Source organism: Phalacrocorax carbo, chromosome 6 (genome assembly GCF_963921805.1).
Source record: "Phalacrocorax carbo chromosome 6, bPhaCar2.1, whole genome shotgun sequence".
Classification (NCBI taxonomy): domain Eukaryota; kingdom Metazoa; phylum Chordata; class Aves; order Suliformes; family Phalacrocoracidae; genus Phalacrocorax; species Phalacrocorax carbo.
Window position 1 is genome coordinate 48,332,638 of NC_087518.1, and position 17,170 is coordinate 48,349,807.

General features: G+C 41.3%; 1 protein-coding gene across 1 annotated transcript in view; it reads left to right on the forward strand.

Annotated features, from left to right (window-relative positions):
* AGBL4 (AGBL carboxypeptidase 4) overlaps positions 1–17,170 on the forward strand; it is a 984,974-nt gene that overhangs the window by 877,253 nt on the left and 90,551 nt on the right. Inside the window, exon 11 of the mRNA XM_064455128.1 lies at positions 11,165–11,327. Within this exon, the coding sequence (XP_064311198.1) occupies positions 11,165–11,327 (163 nt within the window). The remainder of the gene's footprint in view (positions 1–11,164; positions 11,328–17,170) is intronic.

The following is a 17,170-nucleotide window of genomic DNA, read 5'->3' on the forward strand; positions in this document are numbered from 1 at the left end:
CTGGATAGGGAAGGGGGAACAGCGAGAAAGTTGCTCAGACCTAGAATGCATTCCAAAGTAAAATCCATGCTCGCTTGTACCACTGTCTCCTAAGTGCCCCTCTGCTGTTTTGGCAAAAAAAACCCCTAGTCCCAGAAAGGTAAAAGCTGTTGTGTTCAGGTAGGTTTTGTTAACATCATGCAAGCTTAACAGATCTACTCAGAAATCTCTTAAAACCTGAGCACAATAAATGATCCTACCTTCTTTTTTGTTGTCTTGTACCAGGGCATTTCCAGGAAGACAAATACAGCTATTACATGCTTTAGCACCCCTCTGGGATGCATTTCTGTTCACTGCTTCTTGGACATGTTGCTCCATAAGTTCATTTATTTATTTATTTATTATTTTATTTTATTTTATTTATTTATTTTTCCTGGATGCTGGGTGAGGGGGGAGAGAAAACACATTTCTGGTGGCCCAGGAAACAGACTGTAAAGCCTGTGCTTCTAAGCATTAGAGGTTTTGGTCTCGCAAGAACTCTGCTGTCTGGAGAGACATGGCAAAATGAAACTGCTCCATTACATCGTGCTGAACCATTCCACCCCTCTTCTTATACAGAGGGTTGAATTAATTTTTATTGCAAAGAAAAAGAAAAGGAGAGGGGGAAAAGTGTTTGAGTAAATGGATTTTCTTTCAGTACCTTCTTGCTGTGTTGTTTGCGCATATAGGAGTTGACAGTCCCTTCTCCATCCACAGACAGGTAGAAATTTTGAATATCCACAGAAGAAACACCTTTCATACCAATTTTATGGTGTATTTTCAAAGATCATCATTACTTTTACCTAATGTCAACAAGCTGGGAGCAGGTGGCAGCTTCTCAGAGTAGCACACATGAAAGGAGCTCCTTTACATTCAGATGCCAGCTACCTCTCTTGCAGAGTGTTGCAAATTTCACTCGTCTGGGACAAACTGTACTGCAAAGGAGGGGTAGGAAGTTGGTTAAGAACTGGACATGCATCACCCTCCCAGGATGCCTTTCTGGGTATTACCTCTTCAACATACTTTAACTTATGTAGAGTACAAGTCTGGTTCAGAGAACTGTTCTGGAGCAGTGAGAGTGCCCAGGAGGAGTCTGAGTAATGGCCTGTACTGGGTTGCTCTGGGAGCAGTGTACAGCATGCTGCCCCTCCGTAGGAGGGGTTGTAATCCCCTGATTTAGACCTACAAGTGAGCAGAACATCTCTTTGGCACACAGAAAAGCCACTTTTTCTGCAGACTATTCAAAGCAATTGCATGCATGATGGTTGTATTTCCCTTTCTGCTTCTCATTGTCCTAAGTTTCTGTCATTTGTATAAATTATTATGATAGCACTCCCAGGAGACTGCACACACACTCATAAAACTATTGTAAAGAGAAGTATTGCAGGCTATTGCTAGAGGCTATTTTATTGTATATTTTGAGGAAATGTCTCGTTTTCTACTGACAAATAGGGAAACTGAGAACTCCAGAGACACAAGTTATTTTCTAAATGGTGTGATTATTCTGTAGAGCTTAGACTAGGAAATGCCAGCTTTGGCATCTTTGGGGAAGGATGTGCTCTGAGAAGCAGAGGTTGCTATTAGTGAAAACCAGGGTGGAAAAAGCAGATCTTTTTTTCATTGTAATCACGAAGCATTTGCGGATCCTGTATTTGTGTATATCACAGCTTGGGCCCCGCTCTTTAAAGGGAGCTAAGTTCCAGACTAATTCTCTGGTTTATGGGTGATGTGTTTGTGTGCAGGTTAATGGTTGAGTAGATGACATTGTCCCATGCACTTCTGGTGACAGAGAGACGCAGGCTTACTGAAGAAGGAGCTGAGAGGAGCTGAGGAAGTATGTTTTGGGAGGCAGTAAACTCTGTGTGTGTGTGTGCACATGCACTTGGTGCACATTTTGGGGGTTGCAGAATCTAGTGGCAAGAGGAGCTCCAACTGAGATTTGCTTAGAGGGTGGGGTGAAATCTGCCTCCTTCTCTTGCCTTTCCTGAGTAGGCTGTGATGGGCTGCTCAACTCTGTAGCAGAGCCCTTGACTGACTTTGAAGGTCCCAGGTAAGGCCATTGCTACCCTGCTTTGTTTGGCTGCAGAGTGTTGTTTAAGCAGCTCTCTTAGAAGAGCCACTGTTTTGATTTGGATTCCAGTTATACTAGCTGCTATGGTGAAGCCAGTGAACAAAATAAGCATCTTCAGTGCTGTAGGACTCGGGGAGGTGGGAGCTGTGAGTACAACCAGTTTCAGTGCTTGTGAGGATGAATTCTGGTGAATGTGAAATGCAAGCCAAATCCCTGCACTGGTGCTGCCAGTGTAACTGGTACAGGGTGCATCGACAGGCAGCAAGCTGTGGAGACCTCCATCAGTCCTGGAGCTGTAAGGCAGAGCACTGCAGAGAGCAGAGCACGGACACTAATGAGCAGTGAAAAGAAAAGTGCGGTTATTGTAGTTCTCACAGGTGAACAGCTGAAACCCTGAAGCATGAAACGCCGTTGCTTTTTGAACTACAGAGTTTCCAAAAAGGAGCTCATTTGGTAGTTTTGGTTTTGAGGCATAAACTGAGAGCTTATAAAGCTCCTCCTTCCAACCCCTCTGCTAATGACCATGCAAATATATGTTTTTATCAGCAAACTTAAGCAGGCATGACTGAAAGACAATTGGGAGGGATGGGGAGGGGGAAAGATCTGGTATTCCTTCACTACACATTAAAAGGATAATGAAACCCCTCAGGGAGAAGATGTGTGTGTGGTGACAAAATACCTTTAAACTGTTATTTCTCTGAGGAGAATTGCACTTTAAAGCCTGACAATGTGGTGCTAGGCAGGTTGTGTTCATGGTATTCCTACAATGTGCTGCTGCCTTTAAGAAAGGGTGATTGCTGTCTGCTTTCCACTGAGGAGTAGGAAGAAGGCAAAAAGAGACAGGTAGTAGAATGGTGAAAATCTCTCTGGACTTGAGTCTGTTTGGTCTTCAGGTTTCAGTTTCAGGCTTTTCTCTCCCACATTCTTAGGGCAGGTCAAACTGTTTCAGATCTCCTTTGCAGGCCTTTTCTCAGATTTCTGCAAATCAAATTCTAGTCCAGAGAATATTCCTTGTTAAACCCAAAGTTTGCTGCCCACCTCAGTGTTTCCTATCAGGCACAGAAGTTACGAAACAAAATGCTGTCAACCACAGAGCTGTGAGTGAGAGCCCTTTTCACATGAATATCAGTCCAATCTGTCTGTCCCTGAGGGATCTGGAAAACCTCCAAGTAATGGGATCCCTCTGAAATGATACTGAACTTTTCAAAACCTCTTCCCAAATTTCAGTAGTTACAAATGATTTTGAGATGAAATACATTTTCCTCCTGTGCATCAGAAACACGGCAAAGCTGCAAGGTGAGATGAGTCAGGGAGTAATTTTGAGCTCTGTTCCCATTTCATCACGTCTCTGCTCCCAGAATCCTTCCTCTTTACCTGCTGCCTCCTTCAGATCAGCTTTCTGCTACCATCTGCCTTTGGGATTTTTTTTCTTTTCCTTTTTTTCTCTCTTTTTTTTTTTTTTTTAATAATCCCATCTACATTTCAGATGCTAGCTGCAGCTTGTTTCTAAAATAAATTGGAATAAGGCTGCCTGATAGCAGCCTCCTAAATGCCATGATTTCCAAGTCTCCAGACCCAGTTGGCATGGAGTTGATAGTCTATCACAAAAAACACTAACACATATGCTTTCCAGTCTATTAAGAGATTTAATGGAGCTGGTGAGAGGTGGGAGTGGGGACAGAGTTAAGTTGGCTTTTGAAGTGAGAAGTTTCCTCAGTGCTTCCAGAGAAGTAAGGAGATAAGTTTTGCTTGTAAGATATCTTGATGGGCTACCAGCTGCAAAAATGGCAGGGTCAAAGCAGTGACTGCTGCGCACACCATGGCAGTAATTAGCTCTATCTGTAGGAGGAAAGTGAGCTGTCGGTTGCACCCCTCTCCTAGCACCCTGTGTAGGGGAAAACAGAAGAGTCACAATTTGCAATATTGCTATCCACAATTTTCTGTGGCAAAGATTTCAAAGCCAGCACATTTCTGTGCTCTCTTTCTAACTTCTGCAGACTTCAATAAAGCATTCTAGAAAATGAGAGTGAGTTATAGCTGATATTGTAAAACTCTTCACTGAGATGGATTTGACATTGCCTGGGCTCCAGTCCATTTCCCAACGGCTCATCTATTCTTTCTTGATGACAAGTGTGTCACTCCTTTTTTCTAGAGCACTAACTACTAACTTTTTTATTACCACTTTTTTGCTACACTGGGGCAGTGAGTGGAGGGCTTATAGAGGTCAGACCTGCTTTAGGAAGAAAGCTTGCTCTTCATCTATGAACACAGCACTGGCAGAAAACTGTGGTGAGGTTGTAATTGAGTTCTGATTACATTTGGTCATTGCTGGTGCTGATAGGTGAAGAATTTGAAGCGATCTGTATGCGGAATGCCAGTTTACCCCAGTAGGTAAAGTGCTTATTGCTCAACTATGGAACAAGTAAAATGAGGGCAGTTTTTCTAGTTTTGGGTGGGGGTTTTTTGTTTGGTTTTTAGGGGTTTTTGGGGGTTTGGGGTTAGGGGTTTGTTGTTGGTTTTGAGGTTTGTTTTTATTTTTTTGTTAGTTGGGTTTTTTTAGGAATAGTTATCTCAGTTGTGAAACACAGCTTATTTCCCAAATGGAAATTGCATAAGGTGACCCAGCATATTTTTAATTACATGTTGTAATATGAAACCATTCTCTAGTTATGAATCCTCTCAGTGTTTATGCCTCTGCTTTTCTTCAGCGAGGATTTCTAACATGATCCTCTGATTCCTGTGAGCACATAGCTTAACACGCTTTTATAAAACACTTCCTGGACTTACATCATCTATCTATGTCAGCAAATGGAAGATCCCTTTATTCTGAGTTTCATGTGGATACACTGTGAGGACAAATGATCTTCTGGGAAACATTCATGTGCACACCAGCACAGAAGTTTTTGAAGATACATGCGGTTTGCTACTTCCTTCCATGGGCATATAAACAACCAATTGTGTTGCAGTATATGTGAACAGCTGGTAAAATCTATCTGTTGGATTTCAGGAACCCCCTAGACTTTGCTACATCAGAAACTCATCTTTCTCAACCTGTCAAAGCCTATGACCAGATCTCTGGCTGGTTCATGGTTTCTCTCCTAATTACTTTCTGAGTAATCTGTACCTTATAGTTTCCATTGTTGCTGTGTTGGGCAAACACCTTAGGATCGATCATAAGTGATTTGCAGTCGATATCCTGGTTCCCATGCTAGGAACCTGGCAAGGTCTGACTTGCACTGTGGTCAAACCTTGACCCTTTTTCTCCCTAATGTGTTGAGCAATTTCAGAAGACAACAAAGATTCATTCCCCAAACACTCTTGTATGAGAAAGTACCCTTTTGTACCTTGTTCCTTTCCCTGCTATCAGTGAAAAGTAGAACTGAAGCTCCCATCCATCACTGACTGGACACTGAGCCTGCCTAATATTTCATCCCTTTTTGGCATCTCTTCTTCCACTGAAGACTGGACTCAGATTTACTGGCTTTTGCTTCCAATTTTCCCTTTTGTGTAACCTGAGGTTTTCTGATGTTGTTGCAAGACAAGTCCCCTCTGACACCACACATACAATGAGGAGGAGGACCTACCAGTGGAAGTTCCCACCAAGCAAAGCCACTCAGATCCCAAGTTCTTCAGGATGCCAAAGGGTGGACTTGAGCAAATTCAGTCTCAGATATGTGAGAAATGTGCTGTCCTCCCTCTTTCTCTTTTGGAGCACCTCTTGTGATAGATTGATACAGGCATGCAGAGGCAATCAGTGAAGTGCCTGTCCTTACTTTGTGGATATGGACTGCTCAGGGATTTCATTCATGTAATTGTTAGCAGGATGATGGAGCAGTGCTGAGAAACCAAGAGTATCTGTCAGCCATATGGGAGCTGCCTAAGTTGTGAATTTGTAAGCTAGCTACCACAGGGTAGAATTCACTGAGGAGAGACACTGTGTGGTAGGGAGTGTCCTTACCAGCCAAGAGACAAGACTGCCCTGGAGACAGGGGTTCTGGCACATTGAGAGGTCTAACCACAGGCCAATATTCTTTTCCTGCTTCAGAAACAATTTGCATGCATTTTTTCTTATTTTCTTATTTTCTTCCACACTTCTCTTTGTCTGCTGTAATGTCTGAATAATGTCCAATTGGTTTACAAATTTCTTTGTGCTTCCTGGCTGTTTGCTGTCATTCCCAATGGGGAAACTGGTTATACGGAAGGTATTCAGCACATCATGCGGAGGAGGAATGAAACCTGGTAGGAAGGCCTGGGGAAGCTGCCACTAATACCTGAGATATAGAGAGGGTCATCACACCTTGAGGCTCTCAAGTGAGTGTGAAATCCAGGTGTAGTTTTCTGGTGGGTTTCTTTTCACTAGAAAGTGGGGGAATCCTTCACTCTTCTTGCTCTGCTCTTTTAATACTGGATTCTTGTTGCTTGGCACCTCCTAATACTGTATATAGCTCTTTGTTCACTGAATTTTCTCACACAAGTAGGGAAGTAGAGTCCTTCTGTGAGCTTTAATGTATCTGTTTATTTTAGTAATGTATTACCATTGGTTTTATACAAATATCCCTATCTAAGAACTTCAGAGTCTTTGGTGTTCCACCCCCACCCTCCAGACTTTGTACTTTTTGCTGTTGCTGTTGTTGACATTCCAATGCAATTCAGCCTTGGAGAAATAAATATTTGTTTAGCTCTTCTCCTGCTGTGCCTGCTCAGTGCATTTGCTTAATGATTAATTCAGTTCAGCTTTGCAAGGGTTTTAGGGCAACAGATTCTCCCAGAAAAACAAGAGACTCATTTGTGGACAACCTTACCTGTGTTCTTTCCCCCCTCTTGCCCAAACCCCGCCCCCGCTCCTTTCCCCCAGATCAGAGGTTGATTAAATAAATGTGCACGCAAAAGGCTCGCTCTTTGCCATCATAATACATGGCTTTTCATAGCCTTTGTTTCAGCATTATCAGTTGCCAAGATGAGCTCTTGTGAGGAGTCAAAATTTTGCCTGTTTGATTCTCCACACCATTTATCTTGATTTGAAACAGTGAGTAGAAGGTTGAACTCACGTAAGTGCCTGCTGCCCCTCCTTGTCATTAGTTGAATTTTCTTGAATCTGTAATTTTCTTCTTTTCGTCTGAAACATCAGATCACATTCTGGCTTATAACATTACCTCTAGAGCCAAGCCACTGTTTCAAAACCTGAATGTGTTCATATTTGAATGGTTTATGTTATGTTTTCTCTACCTCAACCTTCATGAGTCAAATCAGAGATTTTACTTTTTGGTCAAGACATCAAATGGGTCTACACCATCAGATTTTTTTCAAAAGGAGGACAAAGTTAACCTCCAAAATCTATATTTATGCACCTAAATGAAGGTTTAGCTTTTTTTTTTTTTTTTGATTCCTGGAAGTACAGCACTACCTGGCAATGAAATGAATGGGTAATTTTATTAATGCTGTTGCCATTTCAAGTAATTTTGCACAGCTGAAACTTGAACTCTTCTATTAAAATAAAAAAAAAAAAAGGGGGGGGAGACCCCAAACCCCACAAAATAGCATTTTAAAAATTCAAACTCTGGAAAGATCCAAATTGTGTTTTCCTTTTTTTTGCCATTTACAAAACCTTCTTTGAATTATTTAAACTACTTCTGCTTCACTTCTGAAATATGGCAAGTATAATTTTGCCAACAACCAGATCCAGCTTCTGAGCTGTTTTCTGCCAGAAACCAAATATCAGTTCAGTCAAGTAATACATCAGACTCACTCTTCACTCACTTCCAGATGATGAGGTTTCAGCTTATAGCAGAGATTGTTTTTTATTAGGCCCTGAGTATATGACCTGGCACTTGTGCAGCTGAGTTTCATCTGACTACTATCACTCCAGTCCTCGAAGTCATCCCACTGCCTTTTTTTTTTTTTTTTTTGTATGATATTCAGAGCCTCCTCCATAATGATGATTCATTCCACAGTGTGTCATCAGCAAATTTTGTTGGCATGGTCCTCCCTTACTGTGCCAAGAACTGTGATGAAAATATTATGTAAGATTATTGCAAGAACCATCTATGAGGAATTCAACTGATAAGCTTCCTCTAGACTGATGGAAATCATAGGAAATAGAGCTGAAAAGGACCTCAAGTCCAAACTGTGTCCCAAAGACATGAACTACACTCAGCAGATACTTGTGCAACCCCATGCAATGCCACAGGCTTGGGGAGGAGTGGCTGGAGGGCTGCCCAGGGAGGGAAGGACCTGGGGGTGTTGGTTGACAGCCACCTGAACATGAGCCAGCAGTGTGCCCAGGTGGCCAAGAGGGCCAACAGCATCCTGGCTTGTATCAGGAACAGTGTGGCCAGCAGGAGTAGGGAGGTGATGGTGCCCCTGTATTCAGCACTGGTGAGGCTGCACCTTGAATACTGTGTTCAGTTTTGGGCCCCTCAGTACAAGAAGGACATTGAGGTGCTGGAGTGTGTCCAGAGAAGGGCAACAAAGCTGGTGAAGGGTCTGGAGAGCAGGTCTTATGAGGAGCGGCTGAGGGAATTGGGGTTGTTTAGTCGGGACAAGAGGAGGCTGAGGGGAGACCTTATTGCTCTCTGCAACTACCTGAAAGGAGGTTGCAGCGAGGTGGGTGTTGGTCTTTTCTCCCAGGTCACTAGCAATAGAACAAGAGGAAACGGCTTCAAGCTGCATCAGGGGAGGTTTAGATTGGATATTAGGAAAAACTTCTTCACTGAAAGGGTTGACAGGCACTGGAACAGGCTGCCCAGGGAGGTGTGGAATCACCATCCCTGGAGCTATTTAAAATATGTGTAGACGTGGCACTTCAGGGCATGGTTTAGGAGACATGGTAGTGTTAGGTTGACAGTTGGACTTGATGATCCTAGAGGTCTTTTCCAACCTTAATGATTCTATGATTCTATGATAATTGTTGAGATTCTATGATGTTCATAGATACTCCATATCAGTAACTTAGTTTCCTAATCACTGGAATACAGTTGTCCCTCATGTCTGCCCTGAATCACTTCAACATTTTCCTTGTTTTCACTGAGCCAAATACAGCCATAGAATTAGCTCATTCTCCTTGTGAGTGATGCTTCTGCTCACAAACCACAATACCATGTTGCGACATATTTGTTGTCATCTTCCTTTGAGCTGGCTTCATACACCCATATTCATCAGCTGATGCTTTTGTGCCTTAAAAGTTCCACTACTGGCATTCACTTGAACACAAAGCACCATCCATTGAAATCAATGTTTACTTGACTTGTGAAGCAGTCCCCAGAGCATGATGGTCTTCCTTTAGGTTTCTGAATTTTAACTGAAGACAAAGTTTCCCTCAGTTTTAGGGTCTCAGTACTCTTTTGAAGGCTTCTTTTGCAGGAAGTCAGAGAACATTCCCTCTTCTAGACCTCCTGAGGTATTTTATTCCATCCATCAAATTAACATTTATTTCCCCATCAGTCCCTATGAGCACTTTACCTCCCTGTCCCATGGGTATTCTGAATACCCTCAAGGTATCTCCCTTGTAGTTTGGAGGAAATTATATGATATGTATGTAGCAAAACACATTCTGTGTACAATTTACCACAAAGCTAAATATTATGTTACCATAAAGACAAGTTGCATTTGGAAACTCCTATATATAATGTTACTAAGAAAGCCAATTCCACCTTATTTTAATTAACCTGGAAAGCCTTCCTTTTTATAACATGAGAGAGACTTCAAAACATTCAGAATGTTAATAAACCCACAGGTATTTCCACTCCTTATATCTTCTTGTATGCACTATTCATCAAGAATTGTTGCTCATTTCAGTATTAGTGTGATTTTTCTCAGACTAGAGAAGTTTAATGTTTTGAACTATTGCATCTATTTTCTTTAAACAAGAAAGAAATCTTATTTTCCTTGGTTTTGATAAGAGATGGAGTTGATAAATACTAACATTGTACTGGCAAGGAAAGATACTACTAGCTTTAGGGTTTAATAGGAGGATCCTGTATAGCTCAAAGAATTCACCACGGGCACAATGACTGAACAGTAAGCTATGTTAAGGGTCCTTTATGTTTCACTGATAACATAGAAGTCCTAAGGCAGGAGATACTAAGGCCTTTTATACAACAGATCCAAGTTGTGTCTACTACTAAGCGCCTTTTTTTTTTTTTTGTGGTGGTCACTAGCTTGTGCTGAGCCCAGAGTAACTCAGTCTAATGGTTATGAGGTTTTTTGAATAGAGTATGATAACCAAAATGACATCAGAATCCATTATTCTGTCTAGTTGGTAAGAACAAGCTCTGAGGCTTCAATCAACCTGAAGATGAGCTCCCCTTTAGTCTCCAGATGTCATGCCTTCAAAGGAAAGCTAAAACTCATTTATGGAAATACTTGGTGTCCTCCTCTCCACCCTTCAAATGAATAGTCATAAAGCTGTAGGGTTCCTAAAGCTAGATCCTCAGTAATTGCACAAAATACTGCCTTTGATACAGTGCTGCTAATGCTGTAAAATAGCGCAGTATATTTTTCCTCCCAGAGAGCAACACCCAGTTAACATTTAAGTTAGTGAAGTGGAAATTTGTGTGACCTAATTTAAGAACCAGTCAAATGTCCTAGGTGAGAAAGTTTCACTAAAACATAAATGCCACTGTATTTCTACTTTGCTTAAAAGAGTCCAGGGTAAGGGGTGGGGGAGGATGGTTTTGATACAGGGGAATGCAGCAGAGAGAAGGAACTCGATATCCAAATAACAATCCAGCTTAACTTTTGAGAATGGAGGATCTGAAAGGATCACTTTCAACTCATGGATATGACAGGCTTTCTTTGTGTTATCCAAAAGGGAAGGAGAGAAGTTGATGTTACTACCAAACTGAGATTAATTTTGTGAAAGTCTGTGAGGCATTATTTATAGTCTTTGTGCCAGAACTGTTTTTCCATTAATGGACTCTCCAGGCAATGCTTGAAAAAATAGTGCAGTCTCATATAGCATAAATGAGGTCTCGTGATGTGAATTTAACTGTTTTCAATTTTAACGGACTCATTCCCAACCCTTCTCTCGTTCCACTCATGAAGTCTCTTCATGTCTTTGTGTTCTTCCTCCTGCAGTCCAGTACATCGTTCAACAGAGATGCTGTGAAAGCAGGGACAGGCCGGCGTTTTCTTGGTGGACTGTTAAATGATACATCCTACTGCTACACTCTGGAAGTCTCATTCTACAGCTACATATTGGGTGGACCTAATTCTGCTGTCCCCTACACAGAAGAAGCATGTATCCTTTTGAAATCTTTCCTCTTCTTGCAGCACACGTGAACTGGGCACTTAAGGTAAATACTTCTGTCTCAATAAGAGTTTACTGAGATAGGAACACACAAGTGGAAATGTGAGTCTGTTCCTGATGCTTTAATTTCCCTCGTATTGATTCTCTATACTGTGGAAATTCAAGAAGAGAAAGGCATATTAGATCAAACAAGCCATTTCCCTCTTGTAGGAGATTATCTCACACACTTATTATAGAAACTAGTCCTGGAGAGCCTGTGATCCATTCCCTTCCATAGTCTTCCATTTCTTTCTTCATCTCTCTCCTTACTCTCTCATTATCCTTGTGTTTGTATTTTTGTTTTAATAGCAAGTTGAAAGTGCATCCTTGTTACTGAGTTAAAATATTTTCTCTGCTTTGAAATGCAGCCAAAAGGCTCTAAAGGATCCATTAGGTTCTGCAGCTGCCTCAGGGCCAGGTCTTTAATACCAGTTGACAAAGAAATGGAAAGTGAGCTCAGCAAAAAAAAGACAAGTTGTTTGCATTTTTGAGTGCTCAAATAGAAGTAATGTCTCATTTCTCAAAAAACACATATCCATCCAGCTATCTCAATGTATCAATAATTTGTAGAATTGTTCTGACTGGTCTTAGGATTTGTTTTTATCTTTTTCTTTTTCTTTTTGTCACCTTGCGCAACAAAATAACCAGTGCCCATACTTCAAGTTTGGGTGTGTTGTTTCATTTTGTCACTCTATCTTGGTAGCTTTTGAAATTTCCACAGGTTTAGGAACACTGCAGTGGGAGAAAGATTAGTTGTGATTGCCTATTTATCTCTCCACTGAATTTCGGAAGTTGGGGAAGGTTTACAGCTTTAGGGCAGAGAGGGGGAAATTTTCATGAGACATAATTCTTCACCATCCATGCATATGTGCACACTACATAGGAATAAGAGTGAGAAACAGGAAGCAGGGAAAGTAATTCTTAAGCATTTGGGGTTTTCTGGTTTGGCATCTCCACTGAAAGTGAAGTTTGAGGGAAGGAGGGGGATGAATATATTAAGGTGACTTGTCAGACGGGAGCATTTGGAATACAACCTCTTTTCTGCCCCGTATGGTTTACTATTTCCAAAGAACAGCTTCTTGCAACACACACATATGTAGTATATCTTGCCACTGAGGAAAAAATCATCATTACTATTAGGTCTAGGTATTTATATCCTTTTGTTTGTATTTTGGCATTTTAAGAATACATGCCTTAGTTTCACCTTTTATTTTCCTCCTCAGTTAGTACTCATTGTACTGACAACTGCTTATTTATCTTCCTTATTTATCAATAAAAACTTTTGCAGTGAGGAGTGGGAAGAGTGATTCCCTTGAATATGTTTTTCTTTGACTTGGAGGTCAGGCTGGCTTCGTTTCCTTTTCCATAAAGACTTTTGGTTTTTGCTTCACATTACGGAGGTTTCAGGTGTGGGGTCTAATGTCTCCACCTATTTGCTGTCTTACCTTTTGCAGACAGAGCTGCGCCATTCTCAGTTTGTTCACTGTGACCATCAGCAGCTAGAGCACAGAAAACAGGCCCCAGATCACAGGGATCCTTCTTGGTGGTGATGTATGGAAAGCTTAAGCAGCAGCTTGATTTCTACAGTTCTGGTTTCACCTAGCTGAGTAGAAAAAGGAGAAGTGGTTTTGACTGGCCTGGCGGACAGCAAGCAGAGAAGGCTCTTTGCCCATGTAGTATGCTCCACTGGCATTTTGCTCTGGTAGGTTTTATTATTTCCTTTTCAGTGGAGGGATTCTATCGAGAGTGCTGCTTATGACAGCTTTTCCTCATGTGTGCAGTTTCCTAGTTAAAGAAAGAAATGGAGCTGCTTGAACAAGTCTCTAGGTTGGTCTGCTCTAACATAGGAGTGGCTGGATTTATGCACATCCTATCCTGGCAGGGGGGAAGTTTCATATCACTGAAGTGCCTGTGACCAAAAGTAAAACAATTGCAGAACGTTCCAATTTAGCCTGAACAGCTCTTCCAAGCTATTTGCAAGTCAGTGATTAATTAATGCTCAGATTTTTTAATGGACCTGAACCAAAGACACATCCAGTCAGTTCATATTGGCCTCCAAGGATGGGCATGCTTCTATTAACTATCTAGCTACATGCAGGCAGCAAGTCAAGCAAAAAAATGAAGAAAACACAGGGAGCCCAAAAACCCTGAACTGATTCGAGAAATCAGCCTTCAAAGATATATTTCTTAGGACTTTGTTCGTCCCACTCTGATGTTATTGGGTTGCGGGAGTTTGTGATTTGTTTTGCTTTTAACTGAAACAGGATCAGGGAGGCTAGAATTGTTCAGTTGTTGGATTAAGAAGTACAGACTGAGACTCAGCCTCAAATTCAGAGACCCCATGGCCTTGAACAGAGACTATGAAGCAGATCACACCCCACATTCAGAAACTAGCCATACTGGCTCCACATAGAGACCAAAACAAATGAGGGTCTCCAGGTTCTACAAAAATAGTGATTTAGCCTAATGTTGTTCCTGCTGACAGATGAGAAAAGTGAACAAACTGAATAGTTTGCCCTGGTGGCATGTAATTCTGTCAGCTTCTTTCTTTTATAGCATTTGGGTCAAAAAAGTACTACTCCCTTTCATGCCATTAGGTAAGTGGATTAGGTTTTTGGTTTTGGTTTTTTAAATCTCTGCATGTTCTTCAGGGTTTACGTGCTAACTCTATGATCTATACAAACCTCTATGTAAGCCTGTAAATAGATATATTTCTACATTGGGTAGGATCATGTATTTTGTTCAGACTTGTGTGACTGAAACATACTTTGTAATTATTGACATAAATGGATACTTTACATGCATGAAAATGGGAGACAGACCTTCAGTCTGATAAGTGTTATTTGAATTCTGACATTGTTGTTGTGGACAGTAGCTTTTTTTCAACAAGAAAATTAAGAAAAGTTTAAAAAAAAAAGGAAGAGAAGGTGTCATTAAAAGTGGAAATCTGTTCCAAATTACTCCAGTTAGTATGACTGAATGTATTGTCCTAAATGAGGTAATAAATCCTCCTCAGAGATTCAGAACTTAGAGGATTACACCTGCTATGTTCTATAAAAACAAATTTGCCCCTGAGGCTGCACTATTTGAACAAAATCAAGGAGTGAAGGATCTTCCATCAGTCTGTGCAGGGGATATCTGTTTGGGATATGTATGGTGGGATAACAGCATCCTGCAGAGTGTTGAATTTCTGGACTCTTCTAACATAGGGAGCTAACATGGCTGCATGGATGTCTCAGGCCTTGACTAACATTACATCAGTAATGGTTACTGCTGGAATGTCTCTTGTATTTTCATCCTGCAAGCAAAGAACTGCATCAGGTGTAACTTCCTGAAAGTCCTGTTATACGTTCCTTTGGAGGTGTGTGCGTGGTAGGTCTGTGTCTAACTGATATGTACCTGGCTCACAAGAAACATTAGGGATATGTTCTATAAGCCTGGCTCTGCAGAATACCCCACGATAACAATAATGTGTGCTGTAGATAAGAGTGAATGGACTCTGTTTCGAAGGCATAATAAGAGGATTGTAGGCTTGTCGGTTAGTTGCCTGGAAGTGGACAGAGAAATATTTAAAACCCTCCTCACACACGCACACATTTGGTGGTAACTGATTAAAAAGGCAGCTCAGCAACAGTTTGCTCAGCACCAGGTAAAGAAGCTTTAAAATGAGCTGATATGCTTCCATTAAATACCATGTTTTACTAGGCATTTACAGGGCTTATGACACAAGACATAAACTGCTCTGTAACATTCACCACCAGCAGCTCAACTGCTGAGCTGTCTAGATATACACCAGCCTCATAGCTGGGCAGGGAACAAAGAATTAAAGAGGGGAGGAAGGATGAATCCCCAGCTGTAGGACTCTGAGCACTGCTCTGATAGCACACCCAGAATTGCTTTCCACTACAGCTGCTGATCAGCAGCCATGACAGCTTGACCTGAGAGTGGCCAGTAAAGGAGTCTCGCATCAACAGTTTCAAAATCTATTGGGTTCATTTTTTAGAGTGTTTGAACTGGATCCCTGCTGCACAGCAGGCAGGCCGTAAGACGGCATAAAAGGATTTACTCTTCCAAAGACTAGCCAAAAGATAGGAAAATAGAAATGACGGAGACTAGGCAAGAACTGGTATGACTATAGCCTGGTAGATGTACGGGAGAATAATCATCAAGATGGGTGGGCACCACAATTGTCCATGGCTTTTTTGTGTATTTTAATCTTAATTCTAAGGTTCCTCTGGGTGGGGAAGGCCCTTATTCAAAGATGGGCTTCTGGCATCTAGGAGTATGGCTTTACTCATTGAAAACATTTCTGAGGGGAACAGGAGACTGGAACCCTGGACTGAGGGTCTGGTGGAAAAGTTCTCCTTTGTATGGCTTTTTTAAGCACATCACTTCACCTCTTTGATTTAATGTCCTTAATATAAAGAATTAATTTAATTAAACTTCTTTTGCAAACAAACAAACAAAATGAAAAATAAACATTTTGGAAGTCATGGGTGAAGAGCACAGAAGAAAGAGACATTACTAATATTATCCCAAGGTAGGTCTTTTCACATTACAAACACCTGAGAAATTACCTCAATACTTTAAATCGGTATAGCTGAACCAACTTGCAAAGATATCACCTGGTACTTTCCATTTCAATCAATGTGTTGAATTGGAAGCTTTGCATCCTTTAAACAGGGCATAGTTACACTGCTAAACTCTCTCCCCTATTTATGGATATAAAAAATGTATTTATGTAGCTACAGTGATAGAATGAAAACTTGGGTTGACTCTTCAGGTGCCTAACAGGAGCTTAGACTCCTGGCACAGTTTGGACCACTGGTTTCACTTTTATTCTTAACTTCAAGCAGAACATCAGCCTGCTGCTTGACTGGGGACTTGAGAAGTTAAATCCCCTGGGGGAAACAGTCATTTGCTTATAACCAGATTCCTTTCAAAGAGTACTTGGGTCTCAGTAAATGCATGTCCTGGGGAAAAGAAATCTGTATGCAAACTACAATTCCAGTAAAAGCAACTATAAATTTTAAAGCTTCATGGACCTGCCAGTCCTCTAGGGCAAATGTACTTGGTTATTTTGGGCTTATTTCTTTTTTTTTTGGCAACTGCCTGTCATGATCCTCCTAGCTCTGTTAGGGATATCCTTAAGAGAAGATCCTCATGAGCCAGATTATGGCCCTTGAAGGTTCATTCTCACCAAGTAAAGGCAACATTACCAGCAAAAGCCAATGAGGTATGAATGGCTGTGCTGATAACGCTGAGGGAGCTCTGCAGAGGTTATCCAGTCTGGCTTATGTTTGAAGCTGAGCTAGAGTTTGTTGCCAAGATGATTTCAAAGTGAATCAGGCATATACTCAGGAAAAGACCTCCAGAGGTCTACATCTTCATCATCCTTCTGCTAAGCTCGTAGAAACAGGCTCCTTTCTGTGTGTTACAAAAAGTGGCGTTATTCCTAATCCTGCAGATTTTCCTAAAAGTGACCTCCTTGCACATCATCTCTCCAGTATTTGGTTATTTCTCAATACCATGTTTGGGGCTGTGTTTGAGGAAAGAAACAAAATCCTCTTTCAGCTCCCCAGTCTGTGTGAAATTGTCGAGGTTTACAGCCACAATTTCAAATGCTCTTAATATTACTGGAAGCATGGAGTTAAATTATAGAGTTGTAAAGTTACTTTATAGTGATAATGCTGTCAAGCATCAATATCACTGCCCCAGGGCACCATGGAAACTCAGTTAATGATATAAGAAGCTGATATTTTTCAGGGTTGCAGCTGTTGGCTCATACCCAGAAG